This window comes from Bison bison, unplaced genomic scaffold, assembly GCF_000754665.1.
Source record: "Bison bison bison isolate TAMUID 2011002044 unplaced genomic scaffold, Bison_UMD1.0 scf7180017864060, whole genome shotgun sequence".
In the NCBI taxonomy this organism is placed as follows: domain Eukaryota; kingdom Metazoa; phylum Chordata; class Mammalia; order Artiodactyla; family Bovidae; genus Bison; species Bison bison.
Window position 1 is genome coordinate 2082821 of NW_011494632.1, and position 17813 is coordinate 2100633.

Genomic DNA, 17813 nt, shown 5'->3' on the forward strand with positions numbered 1-17813 from the left:
AAGCCAACTTTTTCACCCTCCTCTTTCACTTTCATCAAGAGGCTTTTGAGTTCCTCTTCACTTTCTGCCATAAGGGTGGTGTCATCTGCATATCTGAGGTTATTGATATTTCTCCCGGCAATCTTGATTCCAGCTTGTGCTTCTTCCAGCCCAGCGTTTCTCATGATGTACTCTTCATATAAGTTAAATAAGCAGGGTGACAATATACAGCCTTGATGTACTCCTTTTCCTATTTGGAACCAGTCTGTTGTTCCATGTCCAGTTCTAACTGTTGCTTCCTGACCTGCATATACGTTTCTCAAGAGGCAGGTCAGGTGGTCTGGTATTCCCATCTCTTTCAGAATTTTCCACAGTTTTTTATGATCCACACAGTCAAAGGCTTTGACATAGTCAGTAAAGCAGAAATAGATCTTTTTCTGGAACTCTCTTGCTTTTTCCATGATCGAGCAGATGTTGGCAATTTGATCTCTGGTTCCTCTGCCTTTTCTAAAACCAGCTTGAACATCTGGAAGTTCACGGTTCACGTATTACTGAAGCCTGGCTTGGAGAATTTCGAGCATTACTTTACTAGCGTGCGAGATGAGTGCAATTGTGCGATAATTTGAGCATTCTTTGGCATTACCTTTCTTTGGGATTGGAATGAAAACTGACCTTTTCCAGTCCTGTGGCCACTGCTGAGTTTTCCAAATTTGCTGGCATATTGGGTGCAGCACTTTCACAGCATCATCTTTCAGGATTTGAAATAGCTCAACTGGAATTCCATCACCTCCACTGGCTTTGTTGACTTATATCACTATTATTTCCAGGTACACAACACCATTATTTGATATTTCTTTTTCATGTAGCTGTCCAGTTTACCCAACACCATTTATCAAAAAGGTTTTCTTTTCCCCATTGTATATTCTTGCCTCCTTTGTCATAAATTAGTTTACTATGTGTTTGTAGATTTATTTCTGGGCTCTCTATTCTGTTCCATTGATCTGTATGCCAGTTTTGTGCCTATACCATATGGTTTTGATTACTGTAGCTTAGTGGTATGAAATCAGGGAGCATAATAACTCAAACTTTGTTCTTTCTCAAGATCATTTTGTGGTCTTTTGTGTTTCCATACACATTTACAATTATTTGTTCCACTTCTGTGAAAAATGCCATGCTGTTTTGACAGGAATTGTATGAAATTTGTAGATTGCACAGGGTAGTATGGTCATTTTAACAACCTTAAGTCTTTTAATACATGAGCATGGTATATACTTCTGTTTGTGTCATCTTCAATTTTATCAGTGTCTTATAGTTTTCCAAGTACAGATCTTTAACCTCTGTGGTTAAATTTATTCCCAGAGATTTTATTCTTTTTGATGCTATTGTAAATGGGATTGTTTAATTAATTTCTCTCTCTGATAGTTCATTACTAGTGTACAGAAACGCAACAGGTTTCTATATTTTAATTTTGTACCCTGCAGCTTTACTGAATTCATATACTAGTTCTCACGTTTTTGATGCATTTTTAGAGAAGGAAACAGCAACCCACTCCAGTATTCTTGCCTAGAATATCCCTTGGACAGAGAAGCCTGGTGGGCTGCTGTCCATAGGGTCGCACAGTCGGACACAACTGAAGCAACTTAGCAGCAGCAGCAGCAGCAGCATAGATATTATCATGTAACCTGCAAACAGTGACAGTTTTACATCTTTCTTTCCAATTTGAATTCCGTTTATTTCTTTTTTTGTCCACAGTGCCAGGGCTAGGACTTCCAATACTGCATTCAATAAAAGTGATGACAGGGGGCGTCTTTTGTCTTGCTCCTATTCTTAAAGGAAATGATTTCAGGTTTTCACCGTTGAGTGGTATTAGCCGTAGGCTCCTCATGCCCATGCCTGCTGCACATACCACCACCTAGTTGAGTGTGTAGGTGTGCTCAGTCGTGTTCAACTCTTTGCAATCCCATGGACTGTAGCCCACCAGGCTTCTCTATCTGTGGAATTTTCCAGACAATAATACTGGAGTGGGTTGCCATTTCCTTCTCCAGGGGATCTTTGTGACCCAGGGATCAAACTTGAATCTCTTGTGTCGCCTGCTCTGGCAGGCGGATCTTTAACATTGAGCCACCAGAGAAGCCCCAGGTTCATCATATATGGCTGTTATTATGTTAAGATTTGCTCCCTCTCTATCCACTTTCTTTAGAGTTTTTTTTATCATAAATGGATATTGAATTTTGTCAAAAACTTTTTCTGCATCTATTGAGATGATCATGGTTTTTATGCTTCAATTTGTTAATGTCGTGTATCATGCTGATTGATTTGCAGATATTGACATATCCTTGCATCCCTGGAATAAAGCCATCTTGGTTTCATCACTTAAAATATATCATGCCACTCCCTGTGGCCTGCAAAGTTCCTGCTGAAAAGTTAGCTGACAGTCTTATGGGAGTTCTCTTGTATGTAACTACTTGCTTTTTCCTTGCTGCTTTTAATATTCTCTATCTTTAATTTTTACTGTGTCTTAGTGTGGACCTCTCTGAATTGATCTTGTTTGGGATGTTTTTGCTTACTGGATCTGGATTTCTGTTTCTTTTCCAAGGTTGTAGAAAGTTTCAGCTATTATTATTATTCTTTATTTTTTTTTTACAGTAGGCCCTTGTTGGTTATCTATTTTAAAGAGAGCAATGTATACCTATCAATCTCAAACTCCCTAACTATTCCTCCTCTTCCACCTTCCTCCCTTGGTAACTATAAGTTTGTTCTCTAAGTCTGTGAGTCTCTTTCTGTTTTGTAAATAAGCTCATTTGTATCAGTTTTTTTTTAGATTGAATATATAAGGAATACCGTATGATATTTGTCTTTGTCTGACTTACTTCACTTAGTATGATAATCTCCAGGTCCATCCATGTTGCTGCAAATGCATTATTTCATTCTTATTATGGCTGAGTAATCTTCCTTTGTGTATACATATCACGTCTTCTTTATCCTTTCATTTGTTGGTGGTTGCCTCCATATCTTGACTTTTGTAAATAGTGTTTTAGTGAACATTGCAGTGCCTGTATACTTTTGAACCACATTTTTCTCTGCCCAGGATTGCTGGATCATATTATAGGTATTCTGCCCACTTTTTTGATTTTTTTTTTCATATTGAGCTACGTGAGCTGTTTGTAAATTTCAACTTTTATTTTTTCAAATAACTTTTCCTACCCTTTTTCTCTGTCTTCTCATTCTGGCACCGCTTAATGTGAGTACTGGGCTTCTCTGGTAGCTCAGAGGTAAAGAAGCTGCCTGCAATGCAGGAGACATAAGAGGTGTGGGTTTGATTCCTAGGTCAGGAAGATCCCCTAAAGGATGGCATGGCAACCCCCTCCAGTATTCTTGCTTGGAGAATCCCATGGACAGAGGAGCCTGAGGGTCTACAGTCTATAACGTTGCAAAGAGTCAGACACGACTGAAGTGACTGAGCCCAATGTGAATGTTAGATGCTTGATGTTGTCCCAAGGATCTCTTAAACTATCCTTAGTTTTCTAAATTTTTTCTTTCTGTTCAGCTTTGGTGATTTCCACTACTCTGTCTTCCAGTTAGCTGATCCCTTCCCATGTAACATCTAATCATCAACTGTTATTTTTCTCTAGTGTACTTTTTATATCAATTGTTGTATTCTTCACCTCTCTTTGGTTCTTCAGATTTTCTAGCTCACTGTTAAAATTCCTATTGTTTCATCCATTCTTAAGTTCCTTGAGTATCTTTATGATCATTACCTGAACTCTTCATTGGGTAAATTTCTTTCTTCACTTCACTTAGCTTTTCTTGTTTAGTTTTATCTTGTTTTTTTATTTTGAAACTATTCCTCTGTCACCTCACTTTTCCAGTTCTTTGTTTTTGTTACTCCGTATTAGGTAAGTTGGCTATATTTTCTGATCTTGGAGAAGTAGCCATAAATAGTAGACATCCCTATGCATCCCAGCATGACACTCCTCTCTGATCACCAGAGCTCTAGTGGTGCCCCCTATATGGACTGCATGAGCCCTTCTGTTGTGTTGGAGCCAACTACTGTGGGTACACTGCTAGGTGTGGCTGGCCCTCAAATCAGTTGCTTGCGGCCCTGCCTAGTGCATAGACTGCTAGCCACTGGTACGAGGGGCCAAGTCCCAGCATGGCTGGCTGTGGGGCCCAGGTCATCCCAGGGCTGCTGCCCACCTGCTGGTTGGTGAGACCAGGTCCTAACGCAGCTGACTGAAGTGGACCAGGAGGTCATGGAGCCAGTGTTCTGCGCTGGTGAAAATAGACTTTGCTTTTAAAAGGTGAATGCAAAATCTCACATGTTCTACTGGTGGGCTAGGACTAGCTCTAGGACCCCCTAATGCTGAGTCAAGTCCTGTGGTAGCTAGCTGCAAGCCAAGAGGTTCTGGAGCTAGTCAGGACTTGCCAGTGGGCAGGGCCAGGTCCTGGTGGTCCCAGTGCTGGTGTCACTAGGCAGGGTCAAGTCCTGGGAATACTGGGGACTAAGCAGGGGCCTACCTGTGGCTGCTACTGGTCTGCTAGTGGGTTAGGCTATGTCCCTGCCTTGCTGGTTGCTTGGCCTGGGTCATCACAGGAATGGTGCCAGCAGGCCTTTGAGTGAGGCTGGGTTAGTGGAAGGATTTCAAAATGATGCTTTCCAGCATCTTCCAGGCAGACTGAAGTCCCCACAACGGCTGTTGTCAACATCTGCATTCCCCAGAGTGAGTGTTAGTTGCCTCCTTCCTCACCAGGCAACTCTTTAAGACTAGCGAGGGGTCTGAGCCAGCTCCTTTCGTACGACAACCTCTGCTTTTGGTCTTGGACCATGTGAGATTTTGTGTCTGTCCTCTTAAGAGCAGAGTCTGTGTTTTCTGCAGCCCTCTGGGTTTCCCAAATGTAAGTCTCTCTGGCCTTCAAAGCTGGAAGGGTCCTCTCCAAAGCATGGAGTCCTCTTCCCCATGCAGGAGCCTCAATCTGGGGAGCCCAGTGTGGGACTTGGGCCCCTCACCTTGGCAGAATCCCAGCAGTTATGATTATCATACTCTTTTTTGGTCACCTACAAACAGGTATGGGTCTCAACTCTACTGTGTCTCCACCCTTCCTCCCATCCCTGTTGGGTTCTTTTTTTTTTTTTTTGCTGCACTTCATGGTATGTGGGATCTTAGTTTCCTGACCAAGGATCAAACCCATGCCCCCTGCAGTGGAAGCACAGAGTTTTAACCACTGGACCACCAGGAAATCCCCTTGTGGTTCCTTCTTTATTTCTTTAGTTGTAGAAGATTGTTTCTGTTAGTATTCAGGTCACTTTCATTGATAGTTTCTCTGTAAATAATTGTGAGTTTGGTGTGTCCATGAGAGGAAGTGAGTTCAGAGTCTTCCCACTCCACCGTGTTGGCCACCTTCAAGAGATTTAGGAGATTGTTGAAGAGGTCTGTAGGAGATTCTTCTATGTGTCTGGTGGGTTTTTTTTTTTTTTTAAGTCACAAAAGATAGTTTCATGAACTGAACTATTTGAACTATTACACACTGAAAGGGTGCTACTGATGAAGAAAAATGACTTTACCTCTAGGGGATCCTGAGTATGTAGCAACAATACAACTTAAATATGCCCTTAAGCTTGTGTTTCAAATAGCAGAAGAGCTTGTGCTCAGAAGGTACTGATAGTACCTTCTGTCTTCACATGTGCTCTGTCACTTAATTGTCACAAGACCCAATTGAAATGAATAGAATTTTGGTCCACAAATCTTCATTATACCAGTCTACCCACACAGAATTTCTCTAAAATATCATACAAATTGTAGCCGGATCTTGGAAGAAGTTAGGTTTTTCAAACTCTGAAGACAAAGTTTGCTTGTTTTTTCTGTTTGATTTTTATTTAGGTCAGTAGTCAGAAAATATTTGTTGGCAAAATAAAAGAAGAAAATGAATTAATGTGGGCTGTGGACATAAATTCATAATGTCCTAAGTTTTTAATCTAGATGAAGGAATCTTACCATACTTTTGAAAACTTAATAGTATCCTGTATTGATCATAACTTGCTCACAGATTCACAACTTCTTAATTATTTCATTTTTGTTTCTTTTATTTCAGAAATTCTTGAAAAGAAGATCAAGTCAAAAGTGAATCAGCTTGCCCTTGGGCAGCACCAGAGCCATGAGCAGTAATGCCACAGATCTCACCACTGGTTTCATCGCTTCTATTGTAGCCATCGTTTTGTTCGGCTCAAACTTTGTACCACTTAAAAAATATGAGACTGGCGATGGTAATTATGTTTTCTTCATTGTTAACCTTAAGTTCATTTTAAATATGAAGTTCACTGTTTAGATCTTCTTTAAATGATGACTGTAAAAATGAATTTTGCTGTGCCAGATGCCAAGTGAATAGAGCTTAAAGCAGTTGATAATGCCCATGCCAGGTTATCTATGTGCTAGTCAGTATCAGTTCAGTTCAGTGCAGTTCAGTCGCTAAGTCGCGTCCAACTCTTTTCGACCCCATGAACTGCAGCACACCAGGCCTCCCTGTCCATCACCATCTCCCAGAGTTCACTCAGACTCACATCCATCGAGTCAGTGATGCCAGTCAGTATGCTGCTGCTGCTGCTAAGTCACTTCAGTCATGTCCGACTCTGTGCGACCCCATAGACGGCAGCCCACCAGGCTTCCCCCATCCCTGGGATTCTCCAGGCAAGAACACTGGAGTGGGTTGCCTTTTCCTTCTCCAATGCATTAAAGTGAAAAGTGAAAGGGAAGTCGCTCAGTCATGTCTGACTCTTAGCGACCCCATGGACTGCAGCCCACCAGGCTCCTCTGTCCATGGGATTTTCCAGGCAAGAGTACTGGAGTGGGGTGCCATTGCCTTCTCCGGCCAGTCAGTATAGGATAACCTTAATATTCTGTTTCATGGTAAAGCTAGGATGAAGGAAGCTTTTTAGCCATACCTGCTATGTTTATGGGCTTCCCTGGTGGCTCAGTGGTAAAGAATCCATCTGCCAAGGCAGTAGATGCAGATTCAACCCTGGTCCGAGAAAATCCACTGAAGAAGGAAATGGCAACCCACTGCAGTCTTCTTGCCTGGAGAATCCTGTGGACAGAGGAGCTAAACAACTACAGCGACAAAAGCTATGTTTACAAAGGAAGAAAGTTAATCAGTTCTGTAATAATACTTGCTTTTTAAAACCAAAACACATGATATAAAAGGAAGCAGTTTGCTCATAACACAAATTTTGTGCTTGCTCATACACAATTTTGACTGACAAACCTTATGTGAACATAGAAAACTGCAGCCAGATGGATAAAGGTGCATAGCAATGCACAAAATGTGCTCACACCCTCTGCCCCAAACCACCACACCCATCCACATCTGGTGTTCAAACCTTCCCAACCTTTGCAGTAATTCATGGGTTACAACACTTTTCACACTCATTTGCTTAAGTAAACTTCATGTGTTTTACAAGGTAAAGTGCCATATTTATTACAGAATTTGTGAATTTCTTAACCACTTAACCAGTATAAAGCTATACTACCATTTTTTGTTAGGCTTTCTTTTTTAAAAAATAATTTTATCTATTTATTTTTGACAGCACTGGGCCTTTGCTGCTGGGTGGGTTTTTCCATAGTTGCAGCAGCGGGAGCTACTCCTTGTTGCGGTGCGAGCACTTCTCATTGCAGCGTTCTCCTTTTGTGGAGCACAGGCTCCAGGGTGTGCAGGCTTCAGTATTTGCAGCTTTTGGGCCCTAGAGCACAGTCTCAATAGTTGTGGCTGCTGCTGCTGCTGCTGCTAAGTCGCTTCAGTCGTGTCCAACACTGTGCGACCCCATAGACCGCAGCCCAGCAGGCTCCCCGTCCCTGGGATTCTCCAGGCAAGAACACTGGAGTGGGTTGCCATTTCCTTCTCCAATGCATGAAAGTGAAAAGTGAAAGGGAAGTTGCTCAGTCATGTCCGACTCTTAGCGACCCCATGGACTGCAGCCCACCAGGCTCCTCCGTCCATGGGATTTTCCAGGCAAGAGTACTGGAGTGGGGTGCCATTGCCTTCTCCGCAATAGCTATGGAACACCGGCTAAATTGTTCCAGAGCATGTGGGGTCTTTCTGGACCAGGGATCAGACCTGTGTCTCTTGCATTGGCAGGCAGATTCTTTAGCACTGAACCATCAGGGAAGCCTTCCTATCTTTTTTAATACCTTTTTTTAATGAAGTTTCCAAGTGTTCTGTCCTTAGTCCCATTTCCCTCATGAGCTCTGTGGGTTTTATCACATTATTTTACCTAGAGCAGTGATTTTTGAAACATACATGTCACATTTTCATAGAATTGACTGTAATGTGAATTCAAGGAAGGAGAAGTAATAGTTGTTTTTATCCACTTGCTTCTCCTGTTAAAGCCAGGAAAAGGAATAGAGATGTTATGGTGAAAGTCTGGTGAGAAGCATTGTGTTATCACCCCAATTTCTTATGTCTTTATACTACGTGGACAATAGAGTCGCAGATCCTTTCCTTCCATAGCCTTTCTTCTTTTTCCCACTGGAGTCAGAACAGGAATAAAAAGTACTAAAAGAAGAACAAAGAAGATGCTAAGGGGTAGAGGTCTTGGCTTTCAGGGTTTAGAAGAACCATGTGATCCCGGGAAGCCTGATCAGTTCGTTTGTTCTCAGTTTCTCGTTTGTAAAATGAATGACTTGTAAAATGAAGTGCCCTTTCATCTCTGTGTTCCTAATTTTAGAGGTTAACAGATGTTTTTCTCTCCTCCACCATGAGACCGAGTAGAAATACGCAAAAATCTTCCTGTAGAGTCTAAAGTGCTATAAATAATGTTGAGTTATAACAACCTTAGTATTTCTTCCAAGGTTGATGTTTCTGTGTCCTTTTAATCCCTGAACCTTCTTTCTGAGCCTCAGAAAGGTACAGATATACCCCATATCACCACGTGACCTTCCAGTAACTGACAGACAGCAGCCAAGAGCATAGGAAGGGGAGTAGAAAGGCTAATTCTCAGGTCTGGAATGTCTGCCTCACAACAGACACTGGACTCCAAGTTCACGGATCCTACACGTGGCCATAAAGGACTTTATGTTTATCTCAGAGTGACTCATATGATCTCCAATGGTTCAAAGTACTATTGTGCTATTCTGAAATTCTTAATGCCATTCTCTTTGGTCAGGAATGGCACTAAGTATGACATCTGAATAAAAATATATTGACTTGATCTTGCCCTTACTCTTTGGCAGAAAATTCTTGATTCCTGTTAAGCAGGAATGCACAATGTAGAACAAGCCTTGGAGCCAAGTGAGGAATTCTAGTTTTACAAACTGTTAGCTATTTGGACAAGTTGCTTCATCTCAGATTTGTTTTCTCTGTCTTTGAACTAGGGTTAATTATGATGCATAGTAGTTACAGGTGTTATAATAGAGGTGTAAAGCATCTGGAATATAGGTATTCAAAAAATTGTGACTGTTATTATAACATCTCATTGATATTCCTAAGCACTAATTTTCTTATATCAGGTTGAGCCCCTGACACTGATTTTTTTAATTTCTAGGAATGTTTCTCCAGTGGGTACTTTGTGCTGCCATATGGTTGGTTGCCTTGGTGGTAAATCTGATACTACATTGCCCTAAATTTTGGCCTTTTGCAATGGTTGGGGGCTGCATTTGGGCAACAGGTAGTGTATGATATAACTTATCCTTTAATCATTTGATACTATGATCATAATAGAAGGAAATGGCAATAGATACTAGAAATTAATGATTTCGTTTCTTTCATTTATATGCTCCATAAATATTTTTGGTTCATATTTTTGACTCAGGTATTTTTCCTTACTCTTTCCTTTTAATGATTTCTTTCTTGTTCCTGCTAGAAAATTATTATAGCAAAATTATTATATTTATATTATTATATAAAATTATTATAGGAAAAATGTTTCACTTGCTATTTGTTCAAGCATAAGTGCTCTGCCCTTTCTCTAGCATGTTTATCAGAAAATACTTATTAAATAATCCTCTCTACTAATAGCATTTTTAAGACTTGTGCTTAGAAGTAGACAAACACAAACAAAGTATCATTTCAAAAGCACTGGCAGAAAAACAAAAACAAACAAAAATCTTCCTTCTGTTGCCTTATCACTATTGCCTGAAATTTTATAGCTAGAGTTTATGCCTTTGCTTGGCCTATCAGTAGTATTTTTCTTCTATTAATATATCCCTGGGGGAGTTTTCTTTTCTTTAACAAAGAAAATCAAGGATCTCTAGAGGTAATTTGATTAAAAGCAAATAGATGTTTAAATGTTAAAAATTTATTGGGCACCTACTTAATTTGAATCTCTACAGAATTAAGTGATTTAGTGAAGATGATGAGTTGGAGGATAAAAGAGTTAAATTTGCACTAGAGTTGTAATTATTATACCTCATGTGTACTTTAGTATGATTGTGATCATCATTTTGAATAGGAGAGGGGAACAGAGAGACCAGTCATTCATCCTGCAGATCTTGACAACCACTTCAGTATTTATATTCACACGGCTGTTCACACTAGGAGTTGGTTGTTGTTGTTCAGTCATTCAGTTGTGTCTGACTGTTTGCGACCCCATGGACTGCAGCATGCCAGGCTTCCCTGTCCTTCACTATCTCTTGGAGTTTACACAAACTCATGTCCATTGAGTCGGTGATGCCATCCAACCATCTCATCCTCTGTTGTCCCCTTCTTCTCCCGCCTTCAATCTTTCCCAGCATCAGGGTCTTTTCTAATGAGTCAAGCTCTTAGCATCAGGTGGCCAAAGTATCGGAGCTTCAGCATCAGTCCTTCCAATGACTATTCAGAATTGATTTCCTTTAGGATGGATTGGTTTGATCTCCTTGCAGTCCAGGGAACTGTCAAGGGTCTTCTCCAATACCACAATTCAAAAGCATCAGTCCTTTGGCCCTCAGGCTTCTTTATGGTCCAAGGAGTTGGTGGGAAAAGTTTAATTTGAGAACTGCTGCAGACTGGGATGATGTGGGTCACAGTATTTTTCTTTGGTTGCTAAGTTGTGTTTGACTCTTTGGGACTCCATGAACTGCAGCCCACCAGGCTCCTGTGTCTTCCACTATCTCCTAGAGTTTGCTCAGACTCATGTCCATTGATGTAGTGATGCTATCTAACCATCTCACAGTGTAGGGCACAGTAGCTGACTGGATATGGTTAGTAGAGGAAGGGGAAGAGTTAACAGTGATGTAGAGATATTATTGTAGGTGATTAGGAGAGTGACAGTATCATTGAAATGGATGAGGAGAAAAGGGAAAAGAACATGGATGAGAGGGAAAATGACTTCAGCTTGGAACCTTTTTAGTTTAAAGTTCCTAATATTCCCACAATGGGGGACATCTGGTCGGTAATCTCTTACTGGCACTAAAGCTCTGGAGAAGGTCCAGGCTAGTGCTGGAAGCATGTGTCTCTAGCTGATAGCTGAAATCATGAAACTAGTCAAATGCCCAAAGAATATAGCAAGAGGAGGAGTGTACTTTAGGGATAATTTTTAGAGGGTGCCTCTATGCAGATGGTATGATGAGAAAGAACAGCCAAAGAATAAGAGGAACAGGAGGGAAGCTGATGATGAAGCCATCTTGAAAACCAAGAGAGAAAACCTGTCAAGAGGATATTGACTGAGTCAGATAGCAGGTCAGGAACTGGAAAAAAAAAAAAAAATGACTGTGAATTTGGTCCTGAGTGACCCTCAAGAGCACAAAGCGCTGGGTGGGGCAATCCAAAAGACAAGTAAATGAGCATGAGAGAGCAAAGTCTGGAGCCATATGAGCCAAGGACATCTGCTGATAGGTGGTCTAGTTCCAGTCTAAGAGGATGGTCACCATTAATTTTATCATTGACCAACTTCTGCAAAAAAGTCATAATGGAGACCTGCACTAAAGATGAAGAACATTGGTGCAGTTAGGCAAAGAGCTAACTTAACATTTTCTTTGTAGGATTTTGCCCTAAGCCTGGCTCTTTTAGTAATCATAATCATGAGGTTAATGCCAAACATTGGTTGTTTTATTTTTAAAATGAGGAATTAAGCTTTACTAAGTTTGTCCAAATCGCATAAGCTTCATCTGAAATTAAAACTAATTTAATTTACAAATAGATTTTTCTGTATTGAAAAATAACACCTTTCTTCTTTATATTTCACCTACAGGTAACATAGCTGTTGTCCCAATTATCAAAACCATTGGTTTGGGCCTTGGAATCTTAATCTGGGGATCATTTAATGCCTTAACTGGATGGGCAAGCTCAAGGTAACACAAAACAGGGTGTTTTCAACTCAGATTCTCTTCACTCACATTCTGTGTAAGGCAAACGCTGATTCCTGCCCTCAGAAAGGTCACTTCTTGTAAGATACACACGTAACTTGTGCTACGTTGAATTATTTGCCTTAATTCTAAAGAAGTGATCTAACACGCCAACCAAGATAAATAATTTTCTTTAGAGAATGAAATAGGGAGAGAGAAAGGGCATTGATATTTATTTTCCTTTTCTGAGTGTGACTGTTTTGTTTCACATGTTGTACACATCATCATTCTAATCTTATTTCCACAAACAAATAAGGTAGGTGCTGTCTTAGAAGATAACTGACACACAAAAAGATAAGTGGCTTGTTGAAGGTCGCGGAGCTAATGAGCCGAGTTCAAACCCAGGTCTAATAGTTCTAGAGCCTATATTCTTCCCTGTAGGGTCTGAGCCAGGGTCAGCAAATCATTGCCCAGCTTCCACTTTGTAAATAAAATATTATTGACACACAGCCAAACACATCCACTTTAGGAACATTTGCAGCATGGCTGCTTTTAATCCATAAAGGCAGGGGTGAGCAGTTACCAGAGGCCATCCAGTCCACAAAGCCTAAAATATCTACTCTCTTGCTCTTTATGGGAAAGTTAGCCAACCCCTCAGCTCTAGAGTTGAGCTGTCAGATGGGGTTGCCACAAAACATGTGGCTGTGTATATTTAAATTCATTAAAATGTGATAAAATTAAGCATTCAGTTCCTCAGTCGTCCTGGCCACATCTCAAGTGCTCCATCACTGTATCTGGTTAGAAGCTGCCCTGTGCAACCATGGAATAGCCATGGAGCATTAGAGAAGTCCTGTTGGACTGTACCATCCTTTGTCAGCATTAAGATGAATATTCCAGTTGAGTTTGGGATGATAAATAGAAGGAGGATTTTATTCTAACCTTACTTTTCCAGCTCCTCTTCCTACTCAAAGCACTACAGCAACCTCAGTTATAATGAAGCAAACTAACCTCCAAGACATTCTTTCCTGTCCTTTCTCCGCCCCCAGTCTGCCTTGTACAAGTGCTGTTTTCTTCTTCTTGCCTCCATTTTTCTCATCCTTGGATGGTTCACAGTGATTATTGGTAATAGTCACTGCAAGATCAAGGGGTTAAAAACAGAATTTAAAGCGATGCCAAAGAGTAGAGATCTTTAACCAAATAGTCACTGAAGTTTATTTCAAATTCTATACAAAATTGCAGTCAATTTATCAGCATTCAGTTAGCCACTTAACCTATTTTTTCTTCTTTATTTCTTAGTCTTAAAGTGAAAGGGAGTTTTCTTTTAGACAAGTACTTTTATATATACTGACTCATTTAATCTTCATAAGAAACTTGTATATTAGGTATAATTATAGATATAATTATCCCCATTTTAAACATGAAAAGTTGAGACACAATAAAGGTAGTTAACTTATCCAAGTCACAGTTAATAAATCATGGACCTAGGGTTTGAATCAGGAATCTGATCTTGAGTCCATGGCCTTAAATAGTGTGATGCACACATATTCAAAAATATCTGCTTTTTTTTTACAATTTATTTATTTTATTGGAATATAGTTGTTTCATAATGTTGTGTTGGTTTCTGCTGTACAGAAAAGTGAATCAGTTATACATACACATATATCCACTTTTTTTAGATGGTTTTCCCATAGAGGTTATTATAAAGCACTGAGTAGAGTTCCCTGTGCTGTATACAGTAGGTTCTCGTTAGTTACCTGTGTTATACCTAGTAGTTATATATACGTCAGTCCCAGTCTCCCAATTCATCCCACCCCGCTTCCACCCCTTGGTGTCCATATGTTTGATCTCTACACCTGTGTCTCTATTTCTGCTTTGCAAATAAGTTCATCTGTATTGTTTCTCTAGATTCCACATATGCATTAATATGCGATATTTTATGGTATATTACCTTCTGACTCACTTCACTCTGTATGACAGTCTCTAGGTCCATCCATGCCTCTGCAAACAGTGCAACATCGACTTTGATGTGACTTTCTCCATTTCCAGGTTTGGCTGGTTTGGAATGGATGCAGAAGAAGTGGCAAAACCAGTGCTCAATTATATTGGAGCTGGGCTGTCTGTAGTAAGGTACATGGCCATTTATAATCGTTTAATTCTTCTTCCCAACATCAAAAACCATTTTTAAAGATCCTGATGTGTTTACATTGTTTTACATCCACATCTCATCAATCAGCATGATTTTTTCCTCAGATCCTTCATTTACATTGACAGCCATGATGACTTCAGAGGATAGAAGATGCCAGCTCTGGGGTCCGGAGCCCCAGCTTCACAGCTAGAAAGCTCTGAGACCCCGGGAAACTGTTCAGCTGTTGTCAAGCTCACTTTCATTATCTGTAATATTCAGAAAGTCCTAAAACATGGCTCATAAATGAGAATCAAATGGCAGTTAAAGTATTGAGTTGGCCAAAAAGTTCATTTGAATTTTTCTGTATGCGCTTATGGAAAAACCCAAATGAACTTTTAGGCCAAACCCAGTATTTTGCAAACTAGAAAATCCTATACAAATCAGGGTTGTGTTGGTTTCCTGTGGCTCTGAAATAGCTACTGGCATGCTCTTCTCATTTCTTATGGATTCTTTGCCACTCGGTTTCTGCTTTCCCATGGCCTCACTCCCGTCTCCTCAGCCTGCTCAGTTAAGCACACTCTCACCTGTGACAACATACACTCCTGTAGCTGCCTCTTTGGGGATCTAGTTATAGTCACCGTATGAGCAACACACACTCCTGTGGCTGCCTCTTTGGGGATGTCTAGTTACAGTCACCGTATGAACGAGGGTGAAAGTGACTGAGTCTCTGCATGGCAGCGTTCAGTCCATAAAAGTCATTGCTGAATTAGGTCACCTTTGATTCACTCCCTTCTCCTCTCTAGACTCCGTCTATATTTCCTGTCAGCACCTCACATAATGGATAACACTGCCTGCGAAGATTTTAGTACTTTTTTTATTCTTCAGGGAAAAAACACTATATTTCTCTTCCTCCTGTGGTGATGACTTTTCCCCAGTCACATTCAGGAACAATCTCTTTGTCACTGAAATGTTGCCTTCGAGAGTGGTTCCAGGCCAATCAGAGAGGAAATAACATAGATTATTCTACAATAGCAGATTCTTGACATTTTTGGTTAGAGGCAATTTTGTGCCTTTTGTACAATTCACATAGCATTCGAGCTTTGAATAGCTTTCTCAAAAACCATTTCTTTACTCCCAAGGATTGGAATGTGGCATGCGTTTATCTTGACTTAATGGTAATTTAAGACCAATTTAGCCAGTCCATCAGACATTGTTTCTTTTCCATATTCCTTCTTCTTTAGAAAGTGTACATTCTTTGAAATGACAGATTACTCATGATTTACCACTTCCACCTGTGTGACCTTAATGTCCCTAAATCTTGGTTTCTTTGTCTGGGGATAAAGTGTGGATAATAATTGCACCAGCCTTATATGACATTTTGAGCATTAAATGAAATAAAATATGTTAGACACATAGCTAAGACTCTATATGTTGGATAATTTTAATTACAGTAGTCATTCTTTTGTTAGTAACTGTCCATGCTCAGTTACTCTTTCCTCTTTGGACCTGTGGTGTCCATCCCTGCAGTCAGCTAGTCAGAGTGCCTGGGGAGTCTCCCAGTTTGGCCTGCAGCTTGATCTGAGGCAGGGAGATGCAATGGTCTCTGCTTGTGGTGCATCCTCGCTCTCTTTTGTTGACCTAAAATAAATACTACACGGCCAGATAGTCCCCAGCCAAAATGGGTTTATTCGGGATCACAGAGAATTGCCATTCGGGGTCTGCAGCCATGACAAGCCAGTACCAATCTCCCACAGCAAAGGGAGGAGAACTCTATAGAGGGGAGAAGGAAGCTGGGAAGGCTACAGTAAGCAAGGAGTGCATGGATTTTCCCTGACTGAGTCCTGGACAGGAAGGAAGAGGTGCCTTTTTCTTTCTGTTGGCTCTACCATCCTCACAGGGTGTGAGAAATTTCCTTTCCCTCTGTTTAATTAAAGGTTCTGTTTATTAAAAAATTTTATGCTTTCCTAAGAGAAATTTATAAATTAGTTTATTCTGAGTGGAATTCACTGAAATACCTTGGAGTCTCATGGTCAGTATAAGGAAACTTGACATATGGTCATCTTGGTTTAAGATGTTGCTTTCTTTTTAAAATTGCAGTGATTGCTTCAGTCCTCCTGACCATCATGTCTAAACGGTTGCTTAGGCCATGTCTAGCATTACGTTTTTCCTACATGATATCTATTGTAAGGATTAGTCACTTTCCACATTCTGACCACTCCAGGCATCCTAAGCAGCAGAGGATTTAACAGAGGAAATTGTTGACAAAAGTGTTACAAGGACCAAAGGAGCAAAGGGAGGAAAGTGGCCTCACCAGAAGCCCCAGAGCCCCTGTTCCTGCTGGCGCTGTGGGGACAGACTCCCCTGCCCTGGGCTACCGCCACCACTGGAGCCCCCACGAAGGCAATATAGCGCCTCCCTACTTTTGCCTTATTCATGTGTCTCCCGCTGACAAAGCCAAAATGAAGCGCAAAGTTTGGGAAAACATAGTTTTCAGTCTTCTGGGCTCCATGGTTCAGGATAGAAGTAGAACTGATGACAAGAAACAAAGTTCAAGACACTCTCTTAGACATGCTTTAGTGAAGATCCTGGAGTCAGAATTCATCAAAAGACAGAGTTCCTTTTCAGTTAAAAGCAGGCTCTGGATTATCCTTGAATCTGTCTCCATTCTTTACTTACTTAACTTGTTTTCCCTGGAGAATGGTGCTGTGAGGAAACCCAGGTCTTGGACTCCAGCCGTTACCTTTCTTCAGAGCCATGGCCCTTACATGGAACTGTGGAGCAGGCTAGTCATCTTAAGGTAGATGCTCTCCGGGCACCTCCTGTTCCATTTCAGGTGGGGTGACCTGTGGAAGGGGACCCTGCCAGGTCAGGAAGAAGGCCAGGACTGTGCAAACCCTGGGCTGTTGGTTCCTTTTTCTTTGCCTTCAACATTTGCAATCAGAATTACTTTTCTTAGGGCTTCCCTGGTGGTCCAGCGGTTAACACTGTTCTTCCAATGCAGGGTGCACCAGTTCAGTCCCTGGTCAGGGAGCTAAGATTCCCACATCATGTATGTCCAAATAAATAAATTAATTTAAAAAGTACTATTAAAAAAAAATAAATACTTCTCTTACTTTAGCCTTCCCTGAAAACTAATTTCTCTTCTTGCATTTCTTCTCTGCATGGAAGATATTAGTCACAGTCATCCAAATTCAGAAACTCAGGCTTCTTATTTTTTTTTTCCTTTATAACCCCTCATAACTAATTGTTTTTAGAATTCTTGTAAAATTCTTTTTGAATGTTTCACAACTTCCTCCGCTCCTTTGCCTTGGCCCCTTTCTATCTACTCACCTGTATACAGTTGTAAAAATCTCGCATCTCATTTCCCTAGTTCTGTTCTTTCCTTTGTCAGAATGACTTGCTTGTATCTGCTCTCAAATCAGGACATCATTCTTCTATTTAAGAACCTCTGAAGGCTC

General features: G+C 40.7%; 1 protein-coding gene across 2 annotated transcripts in view; it reads left to right on the forward strand.

Moving 5' to 3' along the window:
- The window catches only part of TMEM144 (transmembrane protein 144), a 48304-nt gene that overhangs the window by 4169 nt on the left and 26322 nt on the right, over positions 1-17813 (forward strand). For both annotated transcript variants that reach the window (XM_010836078.1, XM_010836079.1), the window contains exons 2-5: positions 6070-6241; positions 9512-9634; positions 12137-12236; positions 14277-14357. In XM_010836078.1, coding sequence (XP_010834380.1) covers positions 6133-6241; positions 9512-9634; positions 12137-12236; positions 14277-14357 — 413 coding nt within the window. In that variant the 5' untranslated portion in view covers positions 6070-6132. The remainder of the gene's footprint in view (positions 1-6069; positions 6242-9511; positions 9635-12136; positions 12237-14276; positions 14358-17813) is intronic.